Here is an 18,498-nt window from a genome sequence, read left to right as displayed (position 1 = left end):
GCCCAGTTCCCAGGATGCAAAGGCAGCAGCAGGAACCACAGGGCTCTTTGATCCAGCAGGATTTATTCCCAGGATTTGATCCTCCAGGATCAGGAGCAGCCAGCAGGTTCCCACCAGGATTTCTGTCACCTCCCTGCCATGGTTTGGGAAGTCCCAAAGGTGCTGTCCTGTCCTGGACACGTCCCCCTCAGCCATGGACACAGCAGGAGAAATCAGGGAGCCAGACAGGAACAGGTTCAGCATCAGGAAAAGTTTTTTATTTCCAAAAATAAAAAGAATTTCCAGAGCAGAAAAATCCACATCTGCAGTAGGGTCAGGGCAGGGAGCCACAGCACCACGGGGACAGTCCCTGACTGAGGGACCTGGGGTGTCCCTGAGCTGAAGGAACTGACAAAGCACCAGGTCCTTTCCTGCCTCTCCCCAGGAGAGAATTCCCAGAGGCAGGAATGAGCCTCATCCCAAGGATCAGGGCACTGGGCCTCCCTCCCCACAGCCCAGCCAGGGACTCCTCCCCACTCAACACTCCCAAAAATCCACTGGGACAGCCTGGCCACTGCAGAGCCACCCCAAGAGAGATTCCCTGGAATCCCCAGAGCTCGAGGGAGCAGCTCCTTCCTGCAGCAGCCCCAAAGCACCAGCTGGGGGTGACAATCCAGCCCACCCCGAGCCGGGACCCCTCCCACGGCTGATGCTGCTCAGTCCTGCTCACACCAAATATCCACAAAAGGATTTTCTTCCATTTTTCTGGGGTGAAACATCCCCCGAGCTGCTCCTGTCCCCTCAGGGCTGCTGCAGCTCCAGGGCTTCTCCCTCGGGAATGCTGCTGGGGGGGTGGGAACGCCCAGCTTCTGCTTCAGCAGCAGGAACTGCACAGAGACACACCCTGCTTCACATCTCCTTGGATTTCCTAGCTACTTCTGTATATTTGCTTTTATATCTCTTGATTATTTTCTATTGTCTTTGATATTTCTTTATATTTTCTATTTTATTTTCTATTTTCTTGATATTTTGATATTTCATTATATTTTGTATTTTCTTTTATATTTCCTTTATATTTTATTTTATATTCCTTTATATTTTATTTTATATTCCCTTATATTTTCTTTGATATCCCTTTATATTTTCTATTTCTTTCTATTTTCTTTTATATTCCTTTATATATTCTTTTATATTTCTTTCCATTTTCTTTGATGTCTTTATATTTTCTTTGATATCCCTTTATATTTCCTTTGATATTTCCTTTGATATTCCTCTATATTTCCTTTGATATTTTGCTATATTTTCTTTACTTCTTTCTATTTTCTCTGGTATTTTGTTATTTCTTTCTATTTTCTCTGATATTTTCTTTGTTATTTCTTTCTATTTTCTCTGATATTTTCTTTGTTATTTCTTTCTATTTTCTTTGCTATTACCTTTATATTTTATTTTCCTTTATATTTTTAATCTTTTCTTTGCCATTTCTTTCTATTTCCTTTGCTATCCCTTTCTATTTCCTTTCCCAGAGCCCCTGCAGCCCCGTGCTCACGTGTTTCCTGCTGCTGATGGCCTGTTGGATCCACAGCAGCTCCAGCAGGAGATGTTCCCTGTGGGATTGCAGCTCCCAGCGGGGCAGGCCCTGCAGCTCCTCTGGGATTTCTGCCCAAAAAAAGGGAAAACCCCAAAGCTCAGCCCTGTGGGAGCTGCTCCAGCGTTCCCAAATCATTCCTGAGTTTTTGTGGCTCTCACCTGGGCTGGCTCCCAGCTCGCTGCTGTCGCTGGCCCACCCCAGGGCTCCTCCCTCCTCCTCCTCCTCCTCCTCGGGGCTCTGTGCAGCACCACGCCCCAAATCCGGGGGGTTTTGGGGGTTTTTGGGGTTTGGGGTTGTTCCCCAGGGCAGGGGGGCTGAGTTGGGGATGTTCCCAGCCCGCTCTGCTCCACGAGGATCCGGCTCTTCACGCGTTTTTCTGGGAATGGTTTTGTTCTCTGCAGCACCACGCCTCAAATCCGGGGGGTTTTGGGGGTTTTTGGGGTTTGGGGCTGTCCCCCAGGGCAGGGGGGCTGAGTTGGGAATGCTCCCACAGTTCCCAGCCCGCTCTGCTCCACGAGGATCCGGCTCCTGCCGGGTTTTTCTGGGAATGGTTTTGTTCTCTGCAGTCTCCCCTGGATCCAAGGGTTTCCCTGGAGAGGGCTGGAAAAGAGGGGAAAAAAAAGGAAAAGAGGGGAAAAAAAAAATCCCAATGCAATGGGAGAGGGGAAAAAGTATGAGAAAAAAGATTTTTAAAAATCAAGAAAGTGTAAAAAAATACAAGAGGAATAGGAAGAAAATATGATGATGAAGAGGAAGGAAATAGGAAGAAAAAATAAAGAAACAGAAAAGAAAATATCAACGAAAAATCAAAGAAATATAAAAGAAAATATCAAATAAAATAGTAAAATAAAAGAAAATATAGAAAACAACATTAAATAAAAGAAAATATATAAAATATAAAGAAATATAAACATATCAAAGAAAATACTAAGTAAACACAGAAAATATATAAAATATAAAGAAATATAAACATATCAAAGAAAATATTAAACACAGAAAATATAGAAAATATAAAGAAATATATAGAAATATCAAAAAAAATCAAAGAAATATCAAAGAAAATATTAAAAGAAACAAAATAAAATATATAAAAGAAAAGAGAACAGCTGTGCCAGCTGTTAACACCACCCTGCCCTGCTCTGAGCCACCCGAACTCTCCTGGCACGGGAATCACCTGGGCACTGCCCCGGGGCCGGGCTGCACCGGGAGCGCCGAATCCCACCGGGGCCGGCCCGGGGCCGTCCTGCAGGCAGGGGCACACGGTCAGCGCTTCCAGCGGGCCGCCATCCCCGCTGCCGGGCTGTTCCCGGTGCTCCCGGGCCGTTCCCGGTGCCCTCCCGGTGCCGCTCCCGCACCTCGGCGCCGAAGCGCGGTCTCTGCAGGACGCGGCCGCTCCAGCGCAGCTGCCGCAGGTCGCCCTCGATCTCCAGCACCACGGCCTCGAACTCCGCCCGCACGCTCCGCAGCCGCCGCCGCAGCAGGAACCCCCTGGCACAGGCCTGGCACGGCCCGGGGGCAGCGCTGGAACCGAACCGAACCGGGCCGGGCCGGCACCGAACGCGGGCGAGCCCAGGCGGCAGCGCCGGCTGCAGCATCCCCCCGCGGCCGGGGGAGCCTCACGGGAGAGCCCTCACGGAGCTGCCCTCGCGGAGCTGCCCTCGCGGAGCTGCCCTCATGGAGCTGCCCTCACGGAGCTGCCCTCACGGAGGAGCCCTCATGGAGGAGCCCGCCCGGGGGTGCCCTCACGGAGGAGCGCTCACGGAGAAGCCCTCACGGAGCTGCCCTAGCGGAGGAGCCCGCCCGGGGGTGCCCGCCCGGAGGTGCCCTCATGAAGGAGCCCTCATGAAGGAGCCCTCACGGAGCTGCCCTCACGGAGCTGCCCTCACGGAGAAGCCCTCACGGAGCTGCCCGTCCGGGAGTGCCCGGCCGGAGGTGCCCTCACGGCCCTCTCCAGACGTGCCACCCCAGGGGTCTCATCCCGACGTGCCCCCCCAAAGGCCCCATCCACCTTTCCCCTTCCCCTCCCGGCCCCGCTCCCCCGCCGGCCCCGCGTTCCCCCGGGCCGGTCCCGCACCTGCAGCCGGGTCACGGAGCGCAGGAGCCGCCGCCGCCCCTCGGCCTCAGCCCCGGCCCCGGCCGGCGGGCCCGGCGCGGCCGCCATGACCACGGCGCCGCCTGCTGACGTCATCGGGCCGCGACCGCTGCCGCCATGGCGGGGGGCGCCCGGCCGGGGCCGCCCGGGAGTCCTGGGGATGGCGGGGACGGGGAAGGGGACAGGGTCGGGGTCGGGGTCATGGCGCCGCGTCCTCGGGGTCCGAGCTCTCGGCCAGGTGCAGCTTCTGTCTGAGAGCGGGTCAAGGGGAAGCGCCAGCACCGCCACTGTCACCAGTGTCACTGTCACTACTACTGGCATTGTCACCACTGCCACCGCCACCCTCATCACTGTCACCATTGTCACTGTCACCACTGACACTGACACCGCCACCCTCATCAATGTCACCATTGTCACTGCCACCATTGCCACCACCACCCCCATCACTGTCACCATTGTCACTGCCACCATTGCCACCGCCACCCCCACCACTGTCACAGCCGCCACTGACAGTGCCATCACTGTCACCACTGCCACCATTGCCATCCAACTGACAGTGCCATCACTGTCACCACTGCCACCCCTGCCACTGCCGCCACTGCCACCCCTGCCACTGCCACTGCCACCAGCCAAGGATACATGGAGCTGCTGAGCTCTTCCAGCTGTGGGAGCAAAGGCAGAGGCTGAGGGCGCGGAGGGGACCCCGGCGTGCCCCAGGCCTGGCGGGGCAGGGGTGTCACAGCGTGTCACAGCGTGTCACAGCGTGTCACAGGTGCCACTCACGTGTGCCAGCAGCTGGTCCAGGTTTCTGTCGGCCGCCGCCTTCTTCTGCTCCTCGGGGAGCTCCTCCACGCAGCCGTCCAGGCCGAAGTGCAGCCGCGCCAGCTTCTCCTGCAGCTCCCGCACGTGCTCCAGCTGCTCGAAGGAGCACGCCTTCCCTGGGGACAGCAGAACCTTCCAGAACTGCCCAGAGCAGCTGCCCGAGGGATCAGTGCCAACCCCCAGCCTGTCCCTGCTCTGTGGATCCATCATCCATGGAGCCATGGATCTATCATCCATCCATCCATCATCCATCCATCCATCCATCCATCATCCATCCATCCATCCGTCCATCATCCATCCATCCATCATCCATCCATCCATCATCCATCCATCCATCCATCCATCCATCCATCCATCCATCATCCATCATTCCCCAGCCCATTCCTTCTCTTGGATCCAAAATTCCCCAGCCCCAAAATTCCCCAGTCTGCTCCTTCCCTGTGCCCATCCCACCTCATCCCATCCCATGGATCCAATGCCATGGATTCCATCCCATCCCATCCCATCCCATCCCATCCCATCCCATCCCATCCCATGGATCCCATCCCATCCCACTGATCCCATCCCATCCCATGGATCCCATCCCATTCCATCCCACTGATCCTATCCCATCCCATGGATCCCACCCCATGGATCCCCCCCCCGCCGCCCCTCACCGAACGCCTGCAGCTTTCCCGAGTGGAAGTCGCTGAGGAGGCTGAGCAGCCCGCGCTCCATCTCGCACACGTCGGACACATCCGTGAGGAAGCTGTGCTGCAGCGGAGCCCCCCGGCCGCCCCCCGCGCCCGCCCGCGCCCGCTCCTTGCTGGCCCTGCGGGGAGCGCGGCGTTGGCACCGGCACCGCCCGCTCGGGGCCGCGCCGGTTCCCCGGGGCCGCACTGACCGGCGGGGCCGCGGCCGCTGCCGGGGCGAGGGCAGCGGCAGCGCGAAGGACGCGCTCTTGCTGGGGGGCAGCGGCCGCGGGGCCCCGGCGGGCTGGGCCAGGCAGCTCTGCGGGCTCCGCTTCTTCCTGCGCTCCTCCATGGCCGGGCGGGGGCTGCGACACCGGCACCGGCACCGGGCGTGCGGCGGACGCGGCGCGGGGAAGCTCCTTCCCTGCACGGACATGAGGCTCGGGGAGAGGATGCGGATGCCCCGGGGGGCTGGGGGAGCCCCGGGATAAGGGGACAGAGCCAGGGGCGCCGGGACCCCCAGGTGAAGGAGTGACAGCCACGGGCACCGAGGGCCGCTCCGGGTGGCGGCGGGAGGAGCGGAGCAGGAGCTCGGTGCCCGTTCCCGGGGGCTCCGCTCTCTCCCCGCGCCCGGAGCATCCCCCAGGAGCTCGGCCGGGGCCTGAACCGCAGCCGCAGCTCCGGCCGGGCCCCGTCTCTCGATGGAAAAAAGGATTTCGGCCCCAAAACACCCCGGAGAGAGCGGAGCGTACGGGGACCGTCACCCCTTTGTCCCGCCGAGCCCCCCGAGCCCGGCGCGGCGCCGGGACCGGGCAGCTCCGGGGGTGATCCCACCCTTTGTCCCCTTTGTCCCCTTTGTCCCCAACCTCCCTCCGGAGCGCCACGGCCGGGACTGACCTGAGCCAGGCCCGCTCCGGCCTCCGGGACCAGAGGGACACCCCGAGAGCGAGGGACACCCCGAGCCCGCCGGACGCCCCCCGCCCGCCGGACACCGTCCGCACCGCCCGGGATTTGCATTTAAAGGGAAAGGGAACTTCCTCCGGACAGCGGCTGCCCGCGGGATCCGCGGACGTGCCCCGGGATCAGCATCCCGCAGGGTCGGGAACGGGGCGGGATCCGCTCCCCGAGCCCGCGGAGCCCCCGGCCGGTTCCTGCCACCCCTCCCGCCCCCCGGCCGCGGCTTTACCCCGAGTCCCCTCCGGTGTCCCCGCCGCGCCGCGGGTCCGTCCCTGCTGGAAGCAGCCGGGAAGGGCCGCCAGCCCTGGCGCAGGGCCGGGATTAACAAATCCCGTCCCCCCCCCCTTCCAGCCCGAGCGCGGCCGCTGCTGTAAATGCCGGCAGGATTTTTAACCGATCTTGGACATTTTGGAGCCGATGGGGGCACAAGAGACCAGCGGGGAGGGGGGGGTTGGTACCCCCAGAGCCGGGACCCTCAGGGCTGGTGGCTGCAGCGTCCCGGGAGATGTCACCTCACGCTGGGGACACCCCGATGTCCCCCCTGAGCAGGGACATCCCATCCCCACCGCAGCAAAACGCCCCTTGCAGCCTCCCCCAGCTCATTCCCAAGGGAAAGGAGGAGCAGAGCTCTGGGACAGGGCAGGAGGAGTTCGTGGGGATTGGGAGCGGGGCTGTGTGTAGGTGTTGTGTGTAGTTTGTGGGGATTGGGGCTGTGTGTAGGTACAGTTTGAGGGAATTTGGATTGGGGCTGTGTGTAGCTTTTGTGTGTGGATTGTGGGGATTGGGAACAGAGCAGTGTGTAGGTTTTGTGTGTAGATTTTGGGGATTGGGAACAGAGCAGTGTGTAGGTTTTGTGTGTGGATTGTGGGGATTGGGAACAGAGCAGTGTGTAGGTTTTGTGTGTGGATTGTGGGGATTGGGGCTGTGTGTAGGGTGTGGATTGTGGGGATTGGGGCTGTGTGTAGGTACAATTTGAGGGGATTTGGATTGGGGCTGTACATAGGTACAGTTTATGGTGATTGGGGCTGTGTGTAGGTTTTGTGTGTAGATTGTGGGGATTGGGAACAGAGCTGTGTGTAGGTTTTGTGTGTGGATTTTGGGGATTGGGAACAGAGCAGTGTGTAGGTACTCAGTGTGTGGGGGTCGGGGCTGCTCCCCAGTTTGCAGCTCTGAACAGCAGGGCAGCAGCACCGGCAGCAGAGCCAGGGAGTGTCCAGGTGTGCTGAGAAAAGGGAGCAGAGGGCACCCAGGTGCCATGCATGAACGTGAGGGGTATAAAAACTTGGGTAAAGAACAACAAGGGCTGATGCTTGCAGCCTCCTGAGGTGACGTGATGTTACCCTGTAGGGGTTGAAGCTTTCTGAAATTGTATGGTGACACTCTGGGCATCGTGGCTGTTTCAACTGTGACATCTGCTGTGACAGGACACAGGGAAGTCCCCACAGCCCAAAATCTTCAGTTCACTCCCGTGGTAAAGAAGAGAGACACCAGAGGCAGCAGCAAGGTTGGGAGTGTTTCTATTGGATACAGGATACACACGAGGAGCTTTCTGTACCTTAACAGGGAAAAGACAGAAAAAAAAGGGGGTTTGGTGAATTTCTAAGGGGTTTTGCTTTTACTCAAGTCCAGATGTCGACAGCTCAGCCTGGCTGGGTTACATTCATGGATCATCCCAGAGGAACTGAGCTGACAGCAGGGGCTGGAAGACAAAGCCACCCCAGCTCCAGGGACTGTCCCAGTGGGTGTCCAGCACGGCTCTGTGGAGCCTCAGAGCCCGTCCATGCTGCCCTCCTCAGATCTGGATTCCCTGGAGGAGAAGGAGACAGGGAGGCAGGTCCTCCATGGAGGGAAGATGTGAGAGCAGCTGTGGTGCCAGAAGAGAATCCCAGACGGATCCACTGGATACATCCACGGTGGGGATCAGCTTCCAGCACCAGGAAGGCAATGCTGGGAATAAAGTCTGTCACAAACAGAAGCTGCAGCGAGGTCTGAAGCGAGCCCAGTCTTCCAAAAGAACAGCGAAAAGACAAAGTCTTGACAAACCAAGGAAAATCCCAAAACCTGGTGCCAGCAGGTCCCACGCTGTCCCTAAACTCCCTCCCAGCACATCCAGGCCCTGCAGGGTGAGGCAGCACTGGGGGGATGCTCTTCCAAGCAGAGAGGGGAAGGAGAAGTGGGGCTGGGAGAGCACAGGCACCCCCAGGCTGGGGGGACGGCAGGAGCAGCCCCAGGGCACAGCCTGGGAGCTGCTCCCAGCCCCAGGGCAGAGCCTGGGAGCCGCTCCCAGCCCCAGGGCAGAGCCTGGGAGCCGCTCCCAGCCCCAGGGCAGAGCCTGGGAGCCGCTCCCAGCCCCAGGGCAGAGCCTGGGAGCCGCTCCCAGCCCCAGGGCAGAGCCTGGGAGCCGCTCCCAGCCCCAGGGCAGAGCCTGGGAGCCGCTCCCAGCCCCAGGGCAGAGCCTGGGAGCCGCTCCCAGCCCCAGGGCAGAGCCTGGGAGCCGCTCCCAGCCCCAGGGCAGAGCCTGGGAGCCGCTCCCAGCCCCAGGGCAGCGCCTGGGATACGATCCCAGGCCCAGGGCACAGCCTGGGAGCTGATCCGGGCTGGAGCAGCAGCTCGAGGAGCACACACAACTCTGAGGTTTGATCCTCCTGCAGTCCCAGCTCCGTGGACGCCTCCAGGGCTGGGGCAGAGGGCTCGGGGGCACCTCCCCAATCCCTGTGCACAACGATGTGAAACACTTGGGAATTAGACCTTTGGGTTAACTGTTTAATACACTTTGTGCACGTGTGCGTTCAGCAAAGAGGCAACTGTGAATTATAAGGCGGTTTTGAGATCGGCAGGGCCTGGGAAGAGCAAAACTTCCCAAGGGTGGGACCAGGCACCCCCTTTCCTGCTTCTCCTCGTCCCCACTGCAGACACAGAGCCCACGGAGAGCAGGGGAGCAGCCTCTTGTGCCCTCAGCTCACACAGGAGCTGCCAGCAAGAGCCAGTCCAGGAGCTTCCTCCTGCCTGGCGGGGGGAAGAGAATCAATCCAGCACTGGGAATGTTCTGGAATTCTCCCAGCTCTGCTGTCACTCCAGAGTGGAGTGCTTGTGATGGTGGAGGCGTGTCCCTTGTCCCTGTGCCTGGGCTCTGCTCTCCTGAGCCTGCCAGTGACCAGGTCCTTGAGTGAGAGGGACAATCAGCTGAGCCTCCATATTTTCAATATTCACACAGGCAGGGAGCTGGGCCCTTTGCTTCTTATGGATATCCATAGATAAAGTGTTGCCCTGCACATTTTTATATATCATATATATATATATATATATATATATATATATATATATATATAATCTTAAAAAAAACCCTCCAAAAACCTAAACTAGGAAATCTCACATCCCCAAGCGGGCTGTGTCCTGTCCTTCCCCACCTGTCCCAGGACAGGGAGAGTGGAATCTAAAGCAGCTCCAGGTCACCCTCCCTCACCCCAGCTGTGTGCCCTGCCCGGGGCTCAGTCAGTGCCCTGCTCAGTCCCGCTCTGCCCTGCTGCTCCTGTGCTCAGTTCTGCTGGGATTCCTGCAGGATCCGGGCTCTGTGAGGCCTTTCCCGGGCTCAGGGAATCTGCAGCTGCCTCGGAGCTGTCCCGGGGTGGCTCCTTCAGAGGCTCCAGCAGCTCTGTGTGGGCACACAGGTCCTGCACCTTCTTGTTGAGGTCGTTGCGCTCCGTCTGCAGCGCCCGGCACAGCTTCTCCAGGCGCTGGATCTTCACCTGCAGCCCCTCCAGCTCCTTGTCCCGCAGGGTTTTCTGCAGGGAAACAGGCACAAAGGGAGAGGTGAAACCCCAGGGGGACGTGAGAGAGCAGGGACAGCTTTGAAATGGAAGGAGGGCAGGGTTAGGTGGGATATTGGGATGAAATTCCTCCCTGGGAGGGTGCCCAGAGAAGCTGTGGCTGCCCCTGGATCCCTGGAAGTGTCCAAGGCCAGGCTTGGAGAAAGCTGGGATAGTGGAAGGTGTCTCTGCCCATGGCAGGGGGTGGAATGGGATGAACTTTAAGGTCCCTTCCAGCCCAAACCATTCCATGACTGATTCTTGGGAAGCCTGGAATCCAATCATGATGACTGTTCCCAGGGAAACCAAGGAAACCTTCAGCACCCAAAGCACCAAGGAGCTTCTTTTGCCCTCACAGAGCACCGAGGCAGGACCTGTCCTGTCCCCATGCCACCCTCCCCAGCTGCTCCAGAGGCTACCCTCACCTCCTCTGCCATCTCCAGGAGGGCCTTGTTGCTGCTCTCCCAGCGGGAGCGGTACATGGTGGTCTCCTTCTCCAGCTTCTTGATTTTCTTGGTCATCTACAGAAGCACAGAAAGGGCACAAATGGAGTCACAAAATGTCCTGAGCTGGAAGGGACCCACAGGGATCAAAAGCAATAAACTCCAGGGAGAACATTGCAATGTCACCCCAAGTTTTGGGTGTAGATCTAAAATTAACTGAAATTTGGAGCTGGGGCTCTTCCAGCTCTCAGCAGCACGGAGGAAAAAGCATCACCCACCTTCTCCATCTCCTGTTTGAACGTTGTGAACACTTCACTGCTTTTGGAAAGGGTGTTCTGGAACTCCTCAAACTTCTCTGTGTACAGAGCCAGCTGTGGGGAGAGACAGGGAGCTCATGGCTCCAGTGCCTGGGAAGGGAGAGCCCAGCCAAGGGCTGAGCTGCTGCCCTGGGACAAGGACAAACAGCAGGAGCTGCTGTGCCAAAGGCAAATTCTGTCCTAGGGAAACATCCTCAGAGCAGAGTGTTCCACAAACTCCTCCTGGCTGATCCCATGACTGCTCCCAGCACTGGGAAACGATCCCTGAACAAAGCCTCAGCTCACAAAACCAAACCCAGCAGGGATCCTGCCCCTCTGTTTTCCAGATTAAGGAACTTTGGGTTGTTCAGGGAGGGAGGGAAATCCCCAAACAAAACAAGCTGAGCAGGGAACTCACCTGCTGCTTGAGGTGGGTCTCCTGCTGCTTCATCAGCTCACACATCCTCTGAGACTCCACAGCTTCCTTCAAAAGCTGGGGAAGAGCAAAGCAGTTACCTGGGACTGCTCCTGGCCCAGCCCTGCTCAGGAGAGGCACAGGGAGCACAGCGGGGCTCCAGCCTGGCTGCTGGACATGCCAACATCTGGGATAACACCCAGGGATGCACACCAAGAGCCAAAAATCGCCTCAACCAACTGCTCCAACACTTACAAAATCCTTCTCCCTCTGGTGCCTCTCCTCTGCCTCCTTCAGCATCTCCTGTGCCTGCTGCAGTTTGGCGTCCACCAGCTGCTGCTGCAGCTCCTTGTGCTTGAACACCTTGTCAATGTGCTGCAGGGGGAACAGCAGCACAGCTCAGGGCACAGCCAGAGCTCCCTCCCCACCCTGTGGCAGCAGGAAGGGGCTGCCAGGGCTGACCCACCTCCTCCCTCAGCTCGTACTGCTCGATGAGCTTCTTGAGCCTCTCGGCCAGCTCCATGTTCTCCTGGCGCAGCTTCGAGTTGCGCTCGTTGTGCTGCTCCATCTGCAGCTGGATGTCGTTCAGGGTCACCTGGAAGTGAGAGGTCACCTCCTTCCTCTTCTCCTCCTCCTCCCTGGCACGCTGGACGCCCTCCTCCTGCGGCAGGGATGCGGCAGGTAAGGGAGGAATTCCCCAGAATGATGTTCCCAAAACACACAGCCTCCTGAGATTCCTTATATCCATCAGGAAAACTTCCCAAAATTATGTTCTTACATCCATCAGGAAAATTTCTCTAAATGATGTTCCCAACCCACCCAGCCTCCCATTATTCCTTATATCCATAAGAAAAACCTCCCAAAATTATGTCCTTACACCCATCAGGAAAACTTCCCAAAACTATGTTCCAAATGAATTCAGCCTCCCATTATTCCTTATTTCCATAAGAAAAACTTCCCAAAATGATGTTCCAAACCCACCCAGCCTCCCACAATTCCTTATATCCATCAGGAAAATTATGTTCTTACATCCATGAGGAAAACTTCCCAAAATTATGTTCCCAACCCATTCAGCCTCCTGTTATCCCTTATATCCATCAGGAAAACTTCCCAAAACTACGTTCCAAATGAATCCAGCCTCCCATTAGTCCTTATTTCCATAAGAAAAACCTCCCAAAATGATGTCCCCAACATCATTCAGCCTCCCATTATTCCTTATATCCACGAGGAAAATTTCCCAAATGTCGTCCCCAACCCACCCAGCCTCCCATTATTCCTCTTATCCCTCAGGACACAACTCTGGGCCTTCCCCTCCCCTTCCTCCAGGGGACAAACCCCGAAACAACAACCCAGGGGCCCCGATGGCAGCGTGGGGACAGCGCTGGCACAGCTGGGGCTGCCCCCGGGGCTCCTGGAGGGGGAGGCAGGGCTGGGATGGGATGGGCAGGGCGGCGGGGGCACCTTGAGGGTGCGGTTGTGCCTCTGCAGCTCGCGGCACAGGCTCTCCAGCTTGCTGCGCGCCAGGATGGCCTTGCTGTGCTCGCCCTGCAGGTGATCCTTCTCCTGCACCAGCTGGCTCTGCTTCTTCTGCAGGATCCTCATCTGCTTCTGCGAGTTCCGGTGCTCCTCCAGCTGCGACAGGGGAGCAGAGGCTGAGGGGCAGAGGGCAGAGCTGTGCCCCGTGAGGGACACCGTGTGCCCCCTGAGGGACACTGTCTGCATCCCTGAGGGGACAGTGTGTGCACTCCTGAGGGGACAGTGTGCATCCCTGAGGGACACTGTGTGCACCCCTGAGGGACACTGTGTGACCCCCTGAGGGACACTGTGTGCACCCCTGAGGGACACCGTGTGACCCCCTGAGGGACACTGTGTGCACCCTGAGGGACACTGTGTGCACTCTGAGGGGACACTGTGTGCACCCTGAGGGGACACTGTCTGCATCCCTGAGGGGACACTGTGTGCACCCTGAGGGACACTGTGTGCACCCTGAGGGACACTGTCTGCATCCCTGAGGGGACACCAGCTGCCCGTGCCACAAGGACAGATATGCCAGGATAAAATTTCTTTTCTCCACAGAAATTTTTTCCTCCTCGTGAAAAAGTGCAGGAGTTTTCCATAGGTTTTCTTTTTGTTTTGTTATTTTTTTCCTGCATGGAAAACTGCTGCAGGAGTTTTCCATAGGTTTTCTTTTTGTTTTGTTATTTTTTTTCCTGCATGGAAAACTGCAGGAGTTTTCCACAGGGTTTTTTTGGGTTTTGGTTTTTTTCCTGTATGGAAAACTGTAGGAGTTTTCCATAGGGTTTCTTTTTGTTTTGTTATTTTTTTCCTGCATGGAAAACTGCAGTTTTCCACAGGGTTTTTTTGGGTTTTGGTTTTTTTCCTGTATGGAAAACTGCAGGAGTTTTCCATAGGGTTTTTTTTTTGGGGGTTTTGTTTGTTTTTTTTCCTCATGGAAAACTGCAGGAGTTTTCCCGTGGAAACCACGAAACCTGCCTGACCTGGATGTGGAATTTTCATTGATATACCACAATTATTTTTTTCCCTCATGGAAAACTGCAGGAAAATGCAGTGGAAGGTTTGTGACACTCCTGGGCAGAGCAGCAGCGCCACAGAGCCCAAGGGCTTTTCTCCTTCCTCAATTCCCATCCTGCTGGAATTGGAAGGAGCTCCACGTTCCCCCAGCCACCCACGGACACTTTGGACATTCACAGAGAGCCCCAAACCTCCTCCAGCTCCAGATCCACGCTTGGAACTCCACCTTGGCTCTGGTCAAACGTGGGATCAGGCTTTGTGTGGCTGAAACTGAGCTCCTCTTGCACCCACATTTGCCAAAATTCCTTCTGGCCACGCTTCACAAACAGCAGCAGGCTGCAGCCAGCAATGGCCACCCTCTGCCAGGCAGAGATCCAGCACTGCAGGGCTCCCAGGACACCACAAAGCTCCAGGGTGACCCTGGAATGTCCCTCTCAAAGGGCTCCCCCAGCCCCAGGACTCACCAGCTCAGCGTATTTCTTGCACAGAGCTGCCAGTTTCTCCTCTGACGTGCTCAGGGTGTTCAGGGTCTGCATCAGCAAAGTGATTTCCTTGCCTGGATGGAGACGTGGAGTGGGAATAATGCAATAAGTGGGATAAAATGGCTTCACACAGAGTTCTGGCTTGGAAAGATGGAAAAATCAGGGGCTGAGCAGGTTCCCAGAGCGTTCCCAGCATTTCCCCATGGTGGGAGAACAACTGGAGCAGCTGGATTTTGGAGGGGAAAACCATCCCTGGGCTGGCTGGAGCCAGCTGTGCCCAGCACAAGAGAAACCCACGGAATTTAGAGGCTGCACTGGTGCAGAACAGAACTGGAGGATGTCCCCAAACACATCCAAGGCTCTGACTTCCCCCGGGATGATAAGTGTGGGATAAAATCCATTTATCCATGCACTGATATCCTTGGGCACAGCTGGAGCAGGGAATCCTTTCCCATAACCCTTGGGGAGCTGGGAATCCTTTATCTCAACCCGTGGGGAGCTGGGAATCCTTCTCCTAAACCCTTGGGGAGCTGGGAATTCTTGCCCTAAACTCCTGAAGAGTTGGGAATCCCTCACCTAAACCCTTGGGGAGCTGGGAATCCTTCCCCTAAACCCTTGGGGAGCCGGGAATCCTTTATCTAAACCCTTGGAGAGCTGGGAATCCTTCTCCTAAACCATGGGGGAGCTGGGAATCCTTCTCCTAAACCCTTGGGGAGTAGGGAATCCTTTATCTAAACCCTTGGAGAGCTGGGAATCCTTCTCCTAAACCCCTGGGGAGCTGGGAATCCTTCCCCATAACTCCTGAAGAACTGGGAATCCCTCACCTAAACCCTTGGCTTTCTTCTTCTCCTGAGCTTTCTTCTGATCCCTGTCTGCAGCCTCCTCTCCAGGCCGGAACTCCTCGCTTCCCTTGGAGTTCTCCTTCTCTCCGTTGATCTCGGGGCCTCCTGGCTCCTGCTCCCCGTTCCTGGGGGATTCACTGAGGGTCTTGTCGGGCTCCTCGGGGGCATCCCCGTGCCCCCCATCCTCCCCTGGGTTCTCCTGGCTGGCATCCACACAGTAGGTGCTCAGGATGTCCTCCAGCTGCCGGCTCAGCTCCTCAGAGACGTCGCGGGAGGATTTGGGATCCTCCTGAGTCAGAGGAGCTGGGGAGGGAAAAAGGGAACACAAAAAAGAATTGATGAAATGAGGGTCTCCTCCAGCCAGGTTTTGTAAGCTCTTGGAGGTTTATTTCACACCCAAGATAGCTCAGCTGCCTTAGAAGGCATCAAATCAGCAGGATGGCTTCTGTGGCAGTGTTGGAAACAGAAAGGTTTTAATAAAAGGCAAAACAACAAAACTCTTTACAGAGAAAAACCGAGCTGGGTGCAAGAGGTTCTTGCTGCTGGTAAAACACCTCACAAAAGCAATTAGTTTCTTTGTTCTCTTCTTTTTCTAGTAAACTGCTTAGGTGGGACTTTTTGGCTCCTGTCCAATTTGGTATCCTTAAGTTTGGGGTGAAGCCCCCCAGGTCCTATGAGGTGTCTTTTCACCTAATTAAAGAGAGAAACTTCTGAGCTTATTTCCTTTTTAAGGGGACAAAAGACAGTTTTGTCACTCCATCAACAGGGGGCACATTCCTATAAATTGAGGCTTTCCCTGCCTCCTCTCACCCTGCAGGGAATGGGAGCATTTTCCTGCTTTGTTCCATTGTCAGGGCATTCCCAACAGCCCCTCCTTTGACAGCAGAGCATGACCAAGCCCCTGACATCTGTCAAGAGGGAGAATTCCCCCCTCTCTTTTTTTTTTTTTTTTTTAAGGAAAGCAGGTTGTGTGTGAGATTTTTTTCCCCCCCAGAGGAATTGGCAGCTCCAGGGCTGGGTTTTTTAGCATAAAAACGGATTTGAAACCTGGGTAAGAGCAGCTGGCATCAAACGGGGATGGAGCAGGCAGAACATCCTGGCAGCAGGCAGGAGGGGGAACTCCTCCAGGACTGCACACACAGGAACAGGGAAAAAAACAGGATTTTCTGCCTGGAAAACCAGGATTTGCTTCTCAGGAAATCCAGGATTTTCTGCCCTGAAAACCCAGGATTTTCTGCCTGGAAAACCAGGATTTTCTTCTCAGGAAATCCAGGATTTTCTACCCTGGAAACCCAGGATTTTTTGCCTGGAAAACCAGGATTTTCTGCCCTGGAAACCCAGGATTTTCTGCCCAGGAAAACCAGGATTTTCTGCCCTGGAAAAACCAAGGATTTTTTGCCTGAAAAACCAGGATTTTCTGCCCAGGAAAATCAGAATTTTCTGCTGGAAAACCAGGATTTTCTGCCCAGGAAAACCAGGATTTTCTTCTCAGGAAACCCAGGATTTTCTGCCTTGGAAAACCAGGATTTTCTGCCCAGGAAAACCAGGATTTTCTGCCCTGGAAAAACCAAGGATTTTTTGCCTGAAAAACCAGGATTTTCTGGCCTGGAAACCAAGGATTTTTTGCCTGGAAAACCAGGATTTTCTGCCCAGGAAACCAAGGATTTTTTGCCCTGAAAACCCAGGATTTTCTGTCCCTCCAAAGAGCTGCAATAAAAGCAGCTCCCTGGCTCTCCCCAGGCTCCGAGCTGCCCTCACACACCCCAGGGGATGCCAGCAGTGCCCCCAGCCGTGGGCAGGGACAGAACCCCCCAGCCCCCAGGGGTCCCCCACCTTCTGGGGGAGCTGCAGCCTCTGGTGAGTCTCCCTCTTCCAGCCCCATCCCGCTGCTCGTTCTGGAAGGACGTGGAGCTGCTTTGGTCTCCACTCCCTGGTTCTTCATCACAGCCTCTGCACCCTCTCAGGCCCTGCAGAGACAGAAGGGAGAGGCTTTGAGGACATCTGCAGGATTTTAGGAGTCATCAGCCCTGGCTGGCCAGGAAGGAGCCTGTTCTCAGCAGAAGCTCAGTGCTGAGGAAAGCATCTCTCGATTCCCAGTTTGTGTCAGGATAATTCCTGTTGGAATGTCCCTCTGGAGCAAGGCAGCACCTCCCAGCCCACAGATAAAGAGAATTTCCCCACTGGGCACAACCCCCTCAGCCCTCTGTGCCCTTCCCAACTCTGGGACTTCACAGCTGACCCAGAAATCAGAGCCTGCACAGCACAGAGCTCAATTCCTGCTGAATTCCCTGGCCAAGGAGAGCCTGAAATCCCAGCTCCTCATCCTCATCCTCATCCCCTGAGGGGTCTGGATGCTCTCATCCTTCCCATTATCACCCTAACCAGGAGCTGGCAGCGCAGCTCCCGCTGGTCCCGAGGGAAAGAAGGCTCCCCGGTGACACCGGGACCGGCCGTGCCGGGGCTGCTGGAAGGATAAACCCGCGGGCGGAGCGGCGGCAGAGCCCGGTCCCCGTGTCACCGGCCAGCCCCCGTGTCACCGGCCGGCCCCGTGTCACCGGCCGGCCCCGTGTCACTGCCCGGCTCCGTGTCACTGCCCGGCCCGTGTCACCGCCCGGTCCCCGTGTCACCGCCCGGCCCCGGTCACCGCCCGGTCCCCGTGTCACCGGCCAGCCCCGTGTCACCGGCCGGCCCCCGTGTCACCGCCCGGCCCCGTGTCACCGCCCGGCCCGTGTCACCGCCCGGTCCCCGTGTCACCGCCCACGTGCGGGGCGTCCGGGCAGCGCCCTGCACCGGCACCTGCCCCGCGCCTCGGGCGCTCCTTTTCCGCTGCTGCACCCGCGCAGCTCCGGGGCCAGAACCGGGAGGCATGGGGGCGAGAACCGGGAGGCGATAACCGGGGTTTAGGAGCGATAAACCTGGGAACGGGGCGATAACCGTGGCACGGGGGAGCCCCGGCCTCGCAGCACCGGCAGCCCCCGGCCCACCGCTCCCTCAGCCCCGCTGCCCCGGCCCCGTCCCCGCGGGACGCGGCCCCCCCAGCGTTAAATTGGCCCCGCGCTCCCCCTCCCCGCACCGCCGTGACGTCACGCGCGCACCCCGTGACGTCAGCGCCGGCGGTCTGACGCAGGTGTCGCCTCGTTCCTCAGCCAACGGGCGCGCGGGGCCCGGCGGGGGCCCGGCGAACCGGCGGGGCGCTGGGTGCGGGTGCCCTGCCGGTGCCGGTGCAGCGGCGGTTGCGGCGGTTCTGGCGGTACCGGCGCTGAGGGAGCGGCTCGGCCCGGGGCCTCCAACGGCCGCGCGTGCGCCCGCCCGCGCCGCCGCCCAATCAGCGCCCGCCGCGCGGGGGCTGCCGGGAAGCACCGGGGAGACGCGGCAAGCGCGGCGGGAGGCGCTGAGGGGACTACAGCTCCCGGCATGCTCCGCGAGAGAGCGGCCAGGGGAACTACAGCTCCCGGCATGCTCAGCGCGGGGGCCGCCACAGGAACTACAGCTCCCGGCCTGCTCCGTAGGGCTGGAAGGAGAGGATGAGGAAGAGGAGGAGGAAGAAGGGAAGGGGGAAGGAAACTGTATCCT

General features: G+C 57.6%; 3 protein-coding genes across 7 annotated transcripts; all 3 read right to left on the bottom strand.

The window, feature by feature from the left end:
* Positions 1-235: 235 nt before the first annotated feature.
* On the bottom strand, positions 236-3,861 carry IQCC (IQ motif containing C). Of its 2 annotated transcripts, XM_041417670.1 has the most exons (5): positions 2,923-3,255; positions 2,742-2,810; positions 1,726-2,167; positions 1,526-1,635; positions 236-866 (listed from the first exon to the last, which is right to left on the bottom strand). In XM_041417670.1, the coding sequence occupies exons 1-5, from the start codon at positions 3,160-3,162 to the stop codon at positions 696-698; spliced, it is 1,032 nt and encodes a 343-aa protein (XP_041273604.1). In that variant the 5' UTR covers positions 3,163-3,255; the 3' UTR covers positions 236-695. The 2 variants fall into 2 exon arrangements, with proteins under 2 accessions (XP_041273604.1, XP_041273605.1); XM_041417671.1 differs by lacking the exons at positions 2,742-2,810; positions 2,923-3,255 and adding an exon at positions 3,642-3,861.
* On the bottom strand, positions 3,728-6,453 carry CCDC28B (coiled-coil domain containing 28B). 3 transcript variants are annotated; one of them, XM_041417674.1, is made up of 6 exons: positions 6,339-6,453; positions 5,365-5,576; positions 5,138-5,292; positions 4,443-4,597; positions 4,299-4,378; positions 3,728-3,910 (listed from the first exon to the last, which is right to left on the bottom strand). In XM_041417674.1, exons 2-6 carry the CDS (start codon positions 5,502-5,504, stop codon positions 3,859-3,861), a joined length of 582 nt encoding a protein of 193 aa, XP_041273608.1. In that variant the 5' UTR covers positions 5,505-5,576; positions 6,339-6,453; the 3' UTR covers positions 3,728-3,858. The 3 variants fall into 3 exon arrangements, with proteins under 3 accessions (XP_041273608.1, XP_041273606.1, XP_041273607.1); XM_041417672.1 differs by lacking the exon at positions 6,339-6,453 and adding an exon at positions 6,050-6,250; XM_041417673.1 differs by lacking the exon at positions 6,339-6,453 and adding an exon at positions 6,050-6,225 and having other exon boundaries at positions 3,738-3,910; positions 4,299-4,321.
* A 2,405-nt stretch (positions 6,454-8,858) lies between these two features.
* TXLNA (taxilin alpha) lies at positions 8,859-18,238 on the bottom strand. 2 transcript variants are annotated; one of them, XM_041417592.1, is made up of 11 exons: positions 17,999-18,238; positions 16,759-16,892; positions 14,908-15,228; positions 14,066-14,157; positions 12,531-12,701; positions 11,536-11,730; positions 11,325-11,444; positions 11,073-11,147; positions 10,637-10,729; positions 10,341-10,436; positions 8,859-9,891 (listed from the first exon to the last, which is right to left on the bottom strand). In XM_041417592.1, exons 2-11 carry the CDS (start codon positions 16,865-16,867, stop codon positions 9,598-9,600), a joined length of 1,566 nt encoding a protein of 521 aa, XP_041273526.1. In that variant the 5' UTR covers positions 16,868-16,892; positions 17,999-18,238; the 3' UTR covers positions 8,859-9,597. The 2 variants fall into 2 exon arrangements, with proteins under 2 accessions (XP_041273526.1, XP_041273525.1); XM_041417591.1 differs by having other exon boundaries at positions 18,021-18,237.
* Positions 18,239-18,498: the final 260 nt, after the last annotated feature.

The sequence above is a fragment of the Onychostruthus taczanowskii genome, unplaced genomic scaffold (assembly GCF_017590055.1).
Source record: "Onychostruthus taczanowskii isolate IOZ18803 unplaced genomic scaffold, ASM1759005v1 scaffold56, whole genome shotgun sequence".
NCBI classification, from domain to species: Eukaryota; Metazoa; Chordata; class Aves; order Passeriformes; family Passeridae; genus Onychostruthus; species Onychostruthus taczanowskii.
This window is presented reverse-complemented; position numbering and strand designations above follow the sequence as displayed.